Genomic DNA, 13,393 nt, shown 5'->3' on the forward strand with positions numbered 1-13,393 from the left:
ACCTCCAAAAACACATCTCAGTTCATAATATAATTTACCTTAAAGCTATACCCTGTTCAGATGCCAGCACAAGCAGGTTTAGGCTGCAAGGGGAGAAAGGAGGGGAATCTACATCTTATGTGCTGTTCCAAATTGCTCTGACGATGTATCCGCTTAACAGTGTGGTTCATGGGCTTTCTGTGGGTCTCCAATTGCATCGTCCCACGGATCACAACCTGCTATACAATGGGAAGGCCGAGCCAACAACTGAAAGACTGACCCCAGCAGCAGCTCTTCTGATGCTCCTGCTCCAGGGGAGAGGATTAGGTTACACCAGCCATTTTCAGTGGATGGGCGGTAATAATAAGTAAGGTCCCACACCATTCAGTCATACAGGATGCATTAATTTACTGCCAGAATGAATAGAGTAACAAAACAGTTTATGTTACAAAGGGGTTGAGTAGCTTCTTTTTCACAACCTTGCTAGCCATGCTTTCCATTGTAAGACAAATGGGATGCTGTAACATGTTTTGTGTTCTCCAGTCTTCAGTTCCCACCTTGCTTGTGCTCAGCCTCTCTTTTTATTGTACTTTTCCTCCAGATTACAATATTCTCAGCATCCAGTTGGCTGGATAATATCCTTGTCATGGAAGAATCCAAGTAAAACTCCTTTCTGTCTACTTTTTAACTTATTTCCTGAGGAATTCTGTATTTGCTGTACTTCATCTCTTGCTTACTGTATCTCATCTACACTAGTCAACTGTCTGTTTGAATTGATATCTCTTTGTATTGCTATGGGAGGGGTAAGAGAGAATACAGTACATGACCTACTCATTTAAGCAGAAAGGAGTCTACATATACAAAATACTTTTACTTTAGCTGTGTTTGGAGCTGAAGAAATGCCTGTTTCCTTACAGACTCCATTCCCCAAACCATCTGCCATTACTTGTGACCTAGAGAAAATGGTCTAGACAAATTGAGGGACCTAAATTCTGGTCCTAAATGTGCTTATTTTGCATGCTTAGGATAAACCTTGCGCTGCCAGGAGCGATGGGGGCTGGGAAGGGGCTGTGGGCTGAATGATTTGTCCTGGCAGACTACATAGAGATCATGAGGGACGGGTTGGGAATTTGTGCTGTGAGTGCCGTCCTATGTGTTAGCACAGTACCAAACTAACATCACGGTGCCCCAATTTCCCTGGGGCTTATAAATGATGCTCATTGTACAGTTCACCAACAATAATAATGTACCCAGTTTGGGCTTTTCATAATTAGATTGTTCTACTCTCTGCTTATAGGAAATCCAGTTAAAGTTTTATTTACCTTGTTAGATCAATAAGAAAATGATCTTTTACTTCCCAGGAGCCTGTTTCTGGAGTCTTATTACCTATTTGGTTGTGATCAGGTAGCACAATAAGGATCTTGCATGCTTGTTTGTTTTTCAGTGAGTTGAGAAATTAGTAAAACAAGTCAGGTAAATTCCTAGTGCATCCTTTTTTATTTATACATGCATGTACACATGCGTACAAGTCCTGTTTCACTAAACAGTATGTCATGCTGGCACAGCTCCACTGTGGACCACTCTGGTAAGCCCAACACCGGAGAAACTGTTTCTAGTTCTGTCAGTCATGCTCATCTTCCTTGTCTTTTCCATATATATCTTACAACCAATAGATCGGTCCCTGCATTCGCAACTGGGCTATGCCCTTGCCATACTGTCCTGGTTCTTAGCAGTATCCTTCATTGTTATATAGCTGTTTCTTAGACATAAAGCACCTTTGCTATTCATTACAGACATTTGGAGCTCCTTTGTAACATGTCCCTTGGGAAAGCCAGAAACATCTTCTGCCACAGTAATACTATGTAAGATTTGTTATTCTGAGAGCCAGAGCCATGACTGACATGCATATATGTTTTGTAATGGGTGCAGAGTGCTTGGTTTCAGCTTGTTTACTACCAAGGAAGTGCTTAAAAGTTTGCAAAGTCATCTGTATTATATGAATCACTTGGGTGTTCACAACTTAACTGGAAATGAGTTGTAGACAGGTTTCCACTTGCAGTTTCTACCATTATTTATTTCTCATTAGTTTTATCCATTAAATCACTACGCTCAGGAAAAAGTATGATAGACTTCCCAGGTTATTCTCTGTTCTGTCTCCCAGGGCTTTCTCCCCTGGGTCGTGGCAGTTAGTGTAAGCTGGAAGAACATCATTTGTCCTGCTTTAATAATTGCAACCTGTCTTCATCCACAAAAACACCTCAGCTGATCCCATGCTGAAACACAGGAGAGAGGTGGACTTGGTTAAACAATAGCTTATATCCCAGATCTTCTCAGGACTGCAAATCTCAGCTGGGTAGACTGTATCATCGTGGCTGGTGTGAGTTCTCAGTGTGCAGTATTTGACCCATTGTCTAATCCTCAGTTTCTCCTAGATGCAGACAAGTTGCTCTGTCTGTTCCCTCAGGTTTTCAAAATGAATTAGTTTGGTAGTGTTTAAACCTGGGATTTTACTTCAGACTGTCTGTAATTACTACTTCCTACCAGATGAATATGATTCAGGTTGCTTGAATGTAGCTTGCTATATATTTTCTCAATATTTTCTTTCTTCAAACAACATTTTATTGAAATGTGGCCAGCTTCAAGCACTGAAATCTGTGGGGAGCAGTTAAGTGTTCGCTTGTTGTATTGAAAACAAAAACTGTTTTAACTTTGTGGGCTGAAGGATAATAGGGTATGATTTATTTCTTTTGAAGGTTCTTGACATTTTACCAAACACCCCCACTATTGTTGAATTGGTCACTGATACATTATTCCCTTTGCTGTATATTGATGGGAAAAAAGCACATTAGCATCCATCAGCTCCAAAAGCCAGCTAGGAAAGCCCCTTAGGAAATTTTGATAAAGATTTACACTTTTCTTGAGCAAGTGAGATTCTGATAATCCAAAGCAAAATTTTAGTTAATGAAGGATGAAGATTGTGGGGTGAAGTATAAGAGGTATATCTGGCTAAACATCAAAGGGAAGGCAAAATACATTATGGGAGAGTTGTCTTCTAGCTCATAGCCTTGCTGCCATTCAACCTCCATACAGGGAGTCCAAACATTAACTAATGATGGAGTGTTGACCGGAAACTGGTGCCATCCTGTGGGTGTTACAGAATATTTGACCTTCAGTGCATTTCAGTATAGACTTTGTTTCCATAAATCAAGCCTTGTGGCAATTTTCTTTTTAATCTTGAAAAATGGAACTGTGGCAAATGAAGCTGATATTTTCTTCTTTAGGGTTGATTTAGAATTTGTTTGAAAATTATGACTAATAAAGCCATAAATATCCAGTGGTTAGGGAAATAATTTACTCTCAGGCAAAACTTCTGAAAATTACACCCAGCAGCTCTCAATACATTTTTCATTCCATAATAATAATTATAATAATAATGATGCTAGTTCTTTGACACTTCCCCATTAATGGTGTCCAAGGCACTACATGAATAATCACAATGAGATTTGATTGAAAAAATTATTCAGTGTTCTGTTCCTTGGGGCCTCAAGAAGAAAACGGGTCTTGGAAGAATGCCCTTCATTCACAAGATGCTTTAGAGCGAATCATGACAAGCAGGAGAGAAAAGGAAAACTCCACGGTGAAGCTTCAGGAAGCAAAGCGGTTGAGTAACTAACTCTTACATATTGGAGAGAGGGAAGGTAAAACTTTAAAGAGGTACGATAGCTCAAGTGAAGGAGCAGCCTCTGACCATGAGTGGTGGTGATGATGAGAGGAGGGCATGCTCAACAGCAGGACTGAGTGAGGTGGGCTCACAATGTGTAGGAACAGGTACTCAGAAGGTCACCAGCGTAATATGCATGGACCAAAGCCATGGAAAACTCTGGTCAGCAGCAGAGTAGCTTATTTATATTTTCTAGAGGTACTGCTGGTGTAACTGGGGCTAACAGTAGCAGATAACAGTGGCATGTGCGTGGTCCTTTCTTTGGCACAGTGGTTGGATCTAGGACGTAGAAGTGGGCTGCCTCTTTTCAGATCTCAGACAGCACCTCAAAGAAAGGAAACAGGGTGGAAAGCAAAGCAAAGTGCTTTTCTTCTTTTTCTGTGGTTCAGTGCAAACAAAGACATGCCTTACGGAGACCTCATTCGCAATTTTAAAGTTTACTTAGCATAGTTCCCTAACTGAATAAGTTTGTGAGCCAGTGGTATGGCAGACCTCATTTATTTAGCACATCTGCTTCTGATGAGTGTTAATATATCACGTTCTCCTAAAACCTTCCATACAAGGATGTCATTATGCTTTGAAAAAGTTCACTTTAGTACTAGCAATCTCATAAGAAATATTCTTGTTTAATCATGTGGGGTTCACCCTGGAAAGCCACGAACAGTCTCAGCTCAGTCAAGCACTTAATGTGTACTTACCTTGAAGTCAATGGGATTGTGTACTTGAAACCAAGCATAAGCTTATGTGCTGAGCTAGGCCCCAATCAAAGTGCACAGCACTGAAACATCAAGTCTGTAAATGGAAAACCTAGCATATCATTTTGTTTCTAGAGGGTTCTGCTTCCATAGGTCCAACTGGCCAACTTGTTCCTCTAACATGGCTGAATCAAGTGGTTAAAAAATCCAGCATGTTCCTGGGCTTAGTATAGGATTAGCTGGATGAAAGTCTGTGATCTGCAATACACAGTAGACTGGGTTAGAGGTTTTTATGATCATTTCTAGCTTTGGGAGGTGCAGATAAAATCCTGAAGAATCTCTTGTGCTTTGGCTTAAAAAGCTCTGACTTTTTAAGATCATCCATTCTTTCCTTTTTATAACATTGGGAGATCTTTAGAATGTATTTTAATGGAGGTACTTGAGCTGCAAAATTCAGATTTGTGTTTTATACATGGGGATTGCTCTGTTTTACAGCACATTAATAAAAGAGGTGGAGGTCATGGGTGAAATGTGGTCTCTGATAATCCCTTACCATTATTAGCCAGCTTCCAATTTAAAAACACTGGTCCTTATGAGAACAGGTTCATTTCAAAAGTCTTTCAGGATTTTACACCCTCTGCTCTGATTCATTGGTGTAACAACTGCCTCATGGTGGGACCTTTGTCCACAGAAGACAGGAGTCCTCATAGGCCTGGCTGGCTAAAAAGTACAAACTGTGCATTTGACTTGGCATCTGCAGTTCAGTCTCTGGTGAGCCAGCAAAGAGGGTCAACTTCTGTTTCAGATGTTCATCAAAATAAGATGCATCTGCTTCTGTGGCAGATCTGGCTACCTGCAGGTGAAACTCATGGAGAGTTTAGCCATGCTTTCTCTGCTCCCTCCTGCATTCTCACCAGTGAAAACAGTTGTCCTGAATCTTGCACCGTCTCTGCTGGCACAAGTGGCTGGTGTAGACGTGTAACTGTAAGGATAATAAAAAAAATTTACCTCCAGATGTGGAGGAGGCAGATTTAACGACAGTTGAACAATGATAAAGGAGTGCTTTTTCCATCAGACTGCAGTGGCTGTAGGAGCCAAGATGCAGCTTGCTTTCCTGTCTGAAAAAAAGGGATTATACTGATCAGAATGTCATAGGAAGCTGCAAGTGATGCATGAGCACTCACCTTATCTTTCTCAGCGAGGGACATTGCGTGACAGCTGCAGGGCTTGTCTCAGTAAACAATGGATCACAATACTTAAACACTGTAACATCCTTAAGAAAACAAGAAAGCTCTGGGTTTGCTAACAGTGGGGCTGTGTGTGGCACCGGTTAGCCGAGTTTCAGAAGGTGATGGTGGGGCACAGGGCTATGGCTGCATGACACCATGTAGTGCCATGTGGGGTAGCAGGCAAGGTTTTCAAGGAGGGTTGTTGAGGAGGGGAGGCAGCATTAGGGTACTGTTTGTCCTGGTTGGTAGCCTGCTGAGGAAAGCCAGATCCATTCTTTCCTCGAAGTCCTGTGCTGTGTAGACACATAACTTTGGTCCTGTTGATCTCAAGCATGGCAAACGGACACGCTCAAGACTCATGGACATGCATCTGTATCCTACACTCTTGCAGCACTGTGGCATCTCCTCTTGCTCTTGATCGGCCATTGCCAGTGAGGATCTGCAATGCTGGATGTTAGTTGGGGTTTGAGGTCTTGTGGGGGTCTGAGCAACAGGAGCCATGCTGAAGAGGGAAGAGCATCTCTCATGTTACATGACTTCTTTCCCAATCCCCCAGCCTGAGGCCTGGGGACTCACGGAGTGGAAGTCTCCTGGCTCTCCCCTGGGGCAGGTATTGATTGAGCTTCTGCCTGCCCTTCACCATCTGCAAATAGGAACCCAAATGAAACAGAGAATGGGCCAAGACTGGCCTATCTGATGGAGCAGAAATGCTGAAGAACTGTAGAAATGTGCAGAATTGGGAATGTGACTCACAGTCCTTCAATCTCCTTCCCTGGGGGTTGGCCAAGGACAACTTAACAGCACACTGTCCCATACTGGGAGTGAGCACTAGTTCATGCTTATTATCTGGGATTGAATCCCTGGGTTCTTCCTGATAGACTGGTGTGTTTTGCCAGCTGCTCCATGTTAATAAAAAAGTAAATAAACTGTACTTTTGCAAAAATCAGGTTTGGACTAAGTTATTTTTTCTCCATATTGAAATGATTTAGCAACACTTGTTTTGAAGAAATGATTAAAATTTAGGAAACAGAGTCAAGATGTTTGGTATGCACTAGCAACAGTTAGTGCCTCCTGTACATCGCATGTTTTACATATAATTAGGCCTTGATGCACTAGCCAGTATCCCTAAACCCATTTAACAGTTGGAAGCACTGAGACACTAGACAGTTTTATGGTTTGCCCAAGACAGAGAGGATTCCAATGTCAGTGCCATTGGGCACTTGGAACCATGCCTACTTCTCCAGATGTCATTTCTCTCTTGGGATGGAAGAAGCTCAGCAAGGTCAGTTCAAGGAGGAGCTGTAGGCAGTGAGGGGAGAGGCACAAAAGCATCTAGATTTGACGTAACTTTAAATGATAACATGTCTAGGTTACTATGATTATTGTGATTCCTGTGGCTCTGTGAAGGTACAACCTGAGTCTTTGGTTCTTTTATTTTTTTCCCCTTCAGGGTGGTAAAGAGCAGAGCATTTTCTTCTGTCTCCTATTCCTTGGTAGCTGAGAGATGGGGCTATTCCCTCTTTCATGATACCAAGAGAGAAAAAGTCTTATTCTTTCCTCTTCCAGTCATCTCCTATCTGCATGTTTTTGGACAGGCTGGAGAGGGACATTAGCAACTCTTTTGCATCTTGGATTTCATTGAAATGGAATGGCTCACTGCAAGCAGCTATCATAGTGACTCTCAGGCCACTCATGGGTGAGCTCATTGTTTCTGTCATCTGAGGAAGAGTTTCATAGTTGGCCAAGACAGGAAGAATTGATTGGGTAGACAGGAAATGAGGTAGAAACATGGCTCGAAGGTGAAGGCTGCTAGAAAAAAAAGCAGGAGTAGGAGGGGAGGTGAATGTGGGGTCAGAGGGGTAAACTGAGTGAAACCATGAAAATGAAACAGCTGGAAGAATATCCGAACTGGATTTGGGTATTGAGGGGAGAGAGAAGGAGACCACTGGTTTGGCCCATTTTGTAGAAGGGGTTGTATTCTGCCAACAGCCTTCTGAGTCCTCATAACTGTGAGTGGAGATCAGAGATTTAAGAAGGCAATGAAGCTAGAAATTGCAGTAGTTGGGATGAGGACGTATTTAATGTACAATTAAAGATTTCAATGGACTAGGTTAAAGAAAGAGAGAACACCAGTAATGAGGTGGAGGTGGTGATGGGAAGACAAGACAGCAGGGTGATACATATGTGTAGGAGGACTTTTGGGGCAAAGCCAGCTTGGGTTTTTTGGCCTCGTGAGTAAAGTTAAGTTCTGAGTGCTGACACATTTGTTTGCTCGGCTCTGCCTGTGCAGCAAAAGATTTCTCCTTCCCCTGATAAATTTTCTGAATTGTGGAGTGGTTCTGTGTTGTGGAGGCTACTTTTACATCTCAGCATGGGGTAGGAGTGAAAGTTATTTTCCACAGACTATTGCACTAACCTGTGGTGTGACAGGGAGCTAAAATTTAAAATGAGGCTGATATTAAAATATGATTGTCAGTCTAATAAAGATAACACTGTAAGTAGACTTTAACCTCTGTGCATCCTTGGATGTGTCCACACTTGCTGTGTTTGAGAAGACAGGTGGTAGCATGGGTAGTCATTAGCCTTCTGATCTTTGGATACAGCCTTGTTTGCTTTGTTTCTGATGGGTTCTGGTTGGTGGCCCACACAGGATGGAAACTGTGGCCTCAGTCTTAGCAGGCAACTGTCTACTTTGTGAAAAATGCTCTGAATACTGAGGATAACTGAAACAGAGGATGGTGTGAGACGGTGGGTCTGATTCTGAAAAGGGGGCATTTCATGAGTCTATACCAAGAAGACAGCCTGAGACCTTACCTGAAGTTACAAAGTAATTAGCATCTGTTGGTCATTGTTGGGATCCAACACTGAGAGTCCTCCAGGCTAGTGAGTGGTCTGAAAAAGATCTAAGTGGTTGAGTACTTGCAAACTGGAGTATCTGCCAGTCGCTATACATGGTTTGCCCTGGGCCGGGGCTGAAGCAAACCAAAAGGAGAGGAGATTGTACAGTTACAGAAATCATGGCTGTCATCTGGGCCTCCTCAGGAATGCTGAAATACTCACACACAATAATTAAGCATGCCCTGAACTCGTAAGCTGAGCTAAGAGAACTTATAAGAGGCTGTACTGAGGCAGTAAGGGAAGCACTGAATGTGTGGTCGAGTTAACACTACACAAAAGTAGGTCTGAATATCTGCAGAACAGGTATTTATTTATTCCCATTAAATTTGGCAGGCCCCCCACTCGATGTGTGGACACCTTGAGCAGTGACTATACTGCTACTCAAAAGTATGAACAGGGCTTATACAGACGTGCCTGAATTGGCTTTCAACTAGCCAGCTCCAGTATAGATAATGACTTCGCAACTGTCAGTGTGGTATTGATGTTGGGCTGCAAGCTCTGCCCAAAACACAGGAGAAATACTTGGACTAGTAATTCAAGCCGAGGTTTTTGCTGGATAGTTTATATATGGGTATACCCTTATTTTGCACAAAGAATCCTTGGTCCTGTTTAGTTTAGCTTCTTTTGCTCCAGACTAGGAAATCCATGCTGAGAATTATTCCGGAAGAGATGTTCTTGAATAACACAGTGGTTAGCCATGCTCCGTGCACCTAGCAATGGCTTTGCAATTTCAAGGCATGGGCATTTAACCTCTCTGCTCTTGCGTGGTGTGTGCTAGATGCACAAAGCTGTTAGAGCCTGCTGGAGATGGGAGCTACAAGTGGACTCAAGTGAGATGAAGCAGCAAACGCTGTCCTTCAGACAGGGAAGTCTCAACTCAGTGTTTACATACTTCTTTCCTCCAAAACACACAGTGTAGAGGTGAGGTGGGGAGCAGATGGTTTTGAGGAGATGAAGGCTCAAGTATTACCAGGTTTACCACGTTTTTAGAAGCTGATCCAAAACCCATCAAGCTCAGTGGAAAACTGCCAATGATTTGAAGAGCCTCTGGATCAGGCCTTTAAACCCAGCTCCTGCAATTTGGCACGCTGTCCTTTGTGCGGCTGACTAATCCTCGTCGCAGTCCTGTACTCTGAGGAAGCCGCTGCAGAGCACCGCGCTAGCAGGCTGCAGGGACCACCCTCTGAAATGGCAGAGGGCCTCTTTTCACCTTGTCTTATGCATGCATAATAGCTTGAGCACAGCTCTGTCTGCAGACTTACATTTCCTGCAAAGCTTTGTCGTCTTTGCATCTGGATACCTGAACGACCTTGAGCTGTGGAGAGACTTGCAGAGCTTTAGAGGCTCTGAATCAGACGTCTGGTGATGGACGGTGTTGGAAACTATTAAACTTTTGTTCGTTGGTCCTCATGTGGAGGAAGTGAGAGCATGGATCTTTAACCCCCTGGAAATGATTAGAGATGAGAAGCACAAAGGAGGCCTTGATGAACATTTTGCCCCTAAGCCATGTGGTTCCTAGCTTTCCGGCTCCTGCTGCCGACATGCAAAGCCAGAGCCTTGGTTTTTAATTTTTCATACTGTTTTTAAACAGATACTTTTGCAAATGTAAACATGCCCCAGCACTGAAGGTTTCCAGCCAAATTAAAGAGTCAGCACTGGAAAAATCAGCCTTCTGAGAAAGGTCAAATACAAGCAAACTCTGGAGTTCATTGGGTCCATATGTGTAAACTTCAGCTAATAAGGGGTAGACCCAGGGCAGCACTTACCTTGCAGAACTGAGCTAGTTTCAGAATGAAAGGCTGGAACTGTCCTTAGGGATGCCTGTGGTCTGAGCAGTAGGTTTGAATGTGTTGAATGAAAAAAAGACCCACGTCCTGACTTTTGGTTGCATTTCCATTCCACTTTATCCCTTCCCTCTTAACAGGAAGAAAGAAGGTTGGGAAGGAAAATGTGCCGTTTGGCATTAATTCTGACAACTCACATTTAGACGTTCTTATCTGGGACCATGCTGGGTTTAATAATCTCCAACTACATGCCTATAAAAGCTTAATTTTGCTATGAGGATGCATGCCTTGCAGCCTTTAATTTAATAACCGGGAAGGGTTTCTTTATAAGTTGTACCACCTGCAGTAGTAACAGAAATCAAGACACTGCCTGTTATTTCTTGGGCTTGATTGACATTTCAGCCAACATGGAAAGATTCAAGCCACCTACTGCCTTTTTTTTTTTTTTTATTATTTTTACCTGTAATTTGTCAGAGCTTGCCATTAAAAGGAAGAACTGATGAGTGTACCTCTCTGAAGTGAGGAGCTTTTGCTTAGAGCAGCAGATGAAGAAATACTCTTCCAGCCACCGCACTGTAATAGTGGGTTAGTTAGTACGAACGAGTTGGTAGGAGAGGAGGTAAAATGACAAGAGAAATTATGGCCTAAAAGCAGGATCCTTAAAAGTTATCATCATTATATAGCAATCCCCTAATCCCACCCCCGTCAGCCAACAGAAGTGCCAGGGGATCTGCAGCACATGTCAGCTGGCTAACCTGCCTGAAAGGTGTTATTGTTGCTGGTTCTGCTGCTTGGCTCAGAAATGTCTCTGCAGCTAAAGAGCTACAGGAAAAGAAGACAGAGCCCCATTAGTTAGGAGAATGCCAGAGGTGAAACTGCGGTGCCTCCCTGGTGCTAGTACATCATTAAGGGTCCCAGAGGAGTGTAGGAGGTGGAGATGCTTGAAGGTTAGATGGGCTGAGTTATTCCTTAACTCATGCCTTTTCATTGAAGAGCAGAGGAGGTACACGTGTTGTGTGTGGTTATGCAGTGTGACAGGAATGCTGAGAAGGGCTGGAAGCCTCCAGCTCCCAGCGGCAGGGTTTTTAGATTGCAAGGATGGAGGTCTCATTGTCGGAGAGGCCCTGACAGCGTCCAGTTAGGCGGGGCATGGGACCAGGCCTGATGGTGTCCAGTGCCATGGTGAGGGGGCTCAGGAGCTGTTACGGAACATGGAGGTGTTCAGGGCAGAGGGAGAAGCTCCACGACAAGGTTCTGCTTTGGAAAGAGAGGCAGGATAAGTAGAGTGTAGGGACTTTTATATGTGTTTTCTTAAGGTTTTGATAAGTGAAGGGCTTGATTAGGTTTCATCTGTCCCTGGAGGGAGAAAGGACTTGAAATTGCTCAACAAATATCCCTACGTCAAAGGTTTTAAACCGTTGCACATCCATAATCCTACAAAGCATGCCGAGACGCCGAAGACCTTAATGAGATTCCTCATCAACATTGTCATCTCACCCCTGTGGAAAGGGGAACTAATGCCTACAACAAAGCATTCAAACCTGACTGCCTTCAGTGAGACTTCTCAATTTATCATTGGGGATATAAAATAACAATGGAGCATGTTTTTTCAGAGTTCTTTTGAACTTCTCTGAACTGCTTCATTAATGTTATGAGTCATCAGGTCATTGGCCGGTGTATTGGTATCCTGTTGATATAAGGCCAGAAGATATTACCTTTCATGTTGAGCCTCCCGGATCTTCAACATCCAGTCCTTGAATGAGGCAGGGTTACTTGTCAACAGGTCACAGAGGGATTACAGATACACTGATTTGGTCTTATTTGTGCCTTGGTCCCTCAGATATTTGGTATTCTCCATGTATTTAACAGCCAGATTAGTTAACAGTTGGAATAAATTCTCAAGAGAAGTCCTCACAGTAAAGCTGGATGACTTTCTGAAAGATACGTATGAATCTATCCCCAGTTATTTCATGCAGTAAAGGTGTAAGGCGAGAGGTTGAAATTCTGTGATCTGCGATACACGCAAGGTCAAAGTTGGTAACTGTATTGAAAGCTGGGATTCTGTGAATGCCCTAGCATCATGCCTGAGAGTACCCTAAAAATAGTAATTCAGCTTTTTCTTTAAACAGGTGGTTTTTTTATTACATCAGGACTATCTGCCCTAGATCTCTCAATTGATGTTGTGTTAATAGACATAGCTTCTGGAAAATCTTTGTCTCCACAAGCATAGCATAGCCAAATCTATTGCTTTGCATTTAACCTGTGTGATCGCAGTTTGGACAATTGCCTAGATTGGCGAATCCAAGCTAGCTGATGGAGCCAGTCTCAAGCTTGTGCAGTCTCTCAGCCACAAAGATGCTGTGATGACCCCCCCATCTAAATTAAGGAAGGATTTAACTGATAGGGATCCCAGATGTTAGGTAAAGTGAAACCTAGAAGAGAACATAAAACGTGAAAGAGAAGGTAAAACCTGTCATTGGAACAGCCAGGTCTTGAGTGCGGATCATTTCTAGTCTAGCTTGGTTTTCAGTTGACCCCACCTTCTCTTTCTGGAGGGCAGCAGTTTCCCTTTGCTTAGCACAGAAGGCAATGCTATGGAGGTGTTACGGAAGGCAACCTAGTCCCTTTACGCCACTTAACCCTGGCACTGAAGATGGTTCCCCAGTTTTAACAGAAGTAAAATCAAGCTGCTGTTGTCTCCAAACTAATGCTGACATTCCATCTTGGATGTGAAAATAACTGCTGAGACAGCCCTGCATTTATGTGCGGTTTTCTGCACATTCTGCGGAGAATCAGAATAAATAGAAACCCTTTAAATAGATTATTAATTAGCCTTCCCCTGACAGATAACTTGGTAGGAAATCCATTAGTGGATGTCTGGGTGAACTCACTGCTTCTAGAGCAGCTTTATTGTTTTCTGCTTTCTCATTTTCGTTGCAGATCTGAAGCCCTGGGTGTCGAATTTCACCTATCCAGGTGTGCATGACTTTTCTCAGCTTGCACTGGATGCCAACAGGAACCAGCTCATTGTGGGAGCCAGGTAAAGATAATCTTTTAATTAGTTCAGGGTTGCTGCTCAAGCTCTTT

At 43.1% G+C, this 13,393-nt stretch overlaps 1 protein-coding gene across 1 annotated transcript in view; it reads left to right on the forward strand.

The window, feature by feature from the left end:
• The window catches only part of SEMA5B (sema domain, seven thrombospondin repeats (type 1 and type 1-like), transmembrane domain (TM) and short cytoplasmic domain, (semaphorin) 5B), a 185,895-nt gene that overhangs the window by 53,797 nt on the left and 118,705 nt on the right, over positions 1–13,393 (forward strand). Inside the window, exon 3 of the mRNA XM_009327140.1 lies at positions 13,247–13,346. Coding sequence (XP_009325415.1) covers positions 13,247–13,346 — 100 coding nt within the window. The remainder of the gene's footprint in view (positions 1–13,246; positions 13,347–13,393) is intronic.

This window comes from Pygoscelis adeliae, unplaced genomic scaffold (genome assembly GCF_000699105.1).
Source record: "Pygoscelis adeliae isolate BGI_AS28 unplaced genomic scaffold, ASM69910v1 Scaffold227, whole genome shotgun sequence".
Taxonomy (NCBI): domain Eukaryota; kingdom Metazoa; phylum Chordata; class Aves; order Sphenisciformes; family Spheniscidae; genus Pygoscelis; species Pygoscelis adeliae.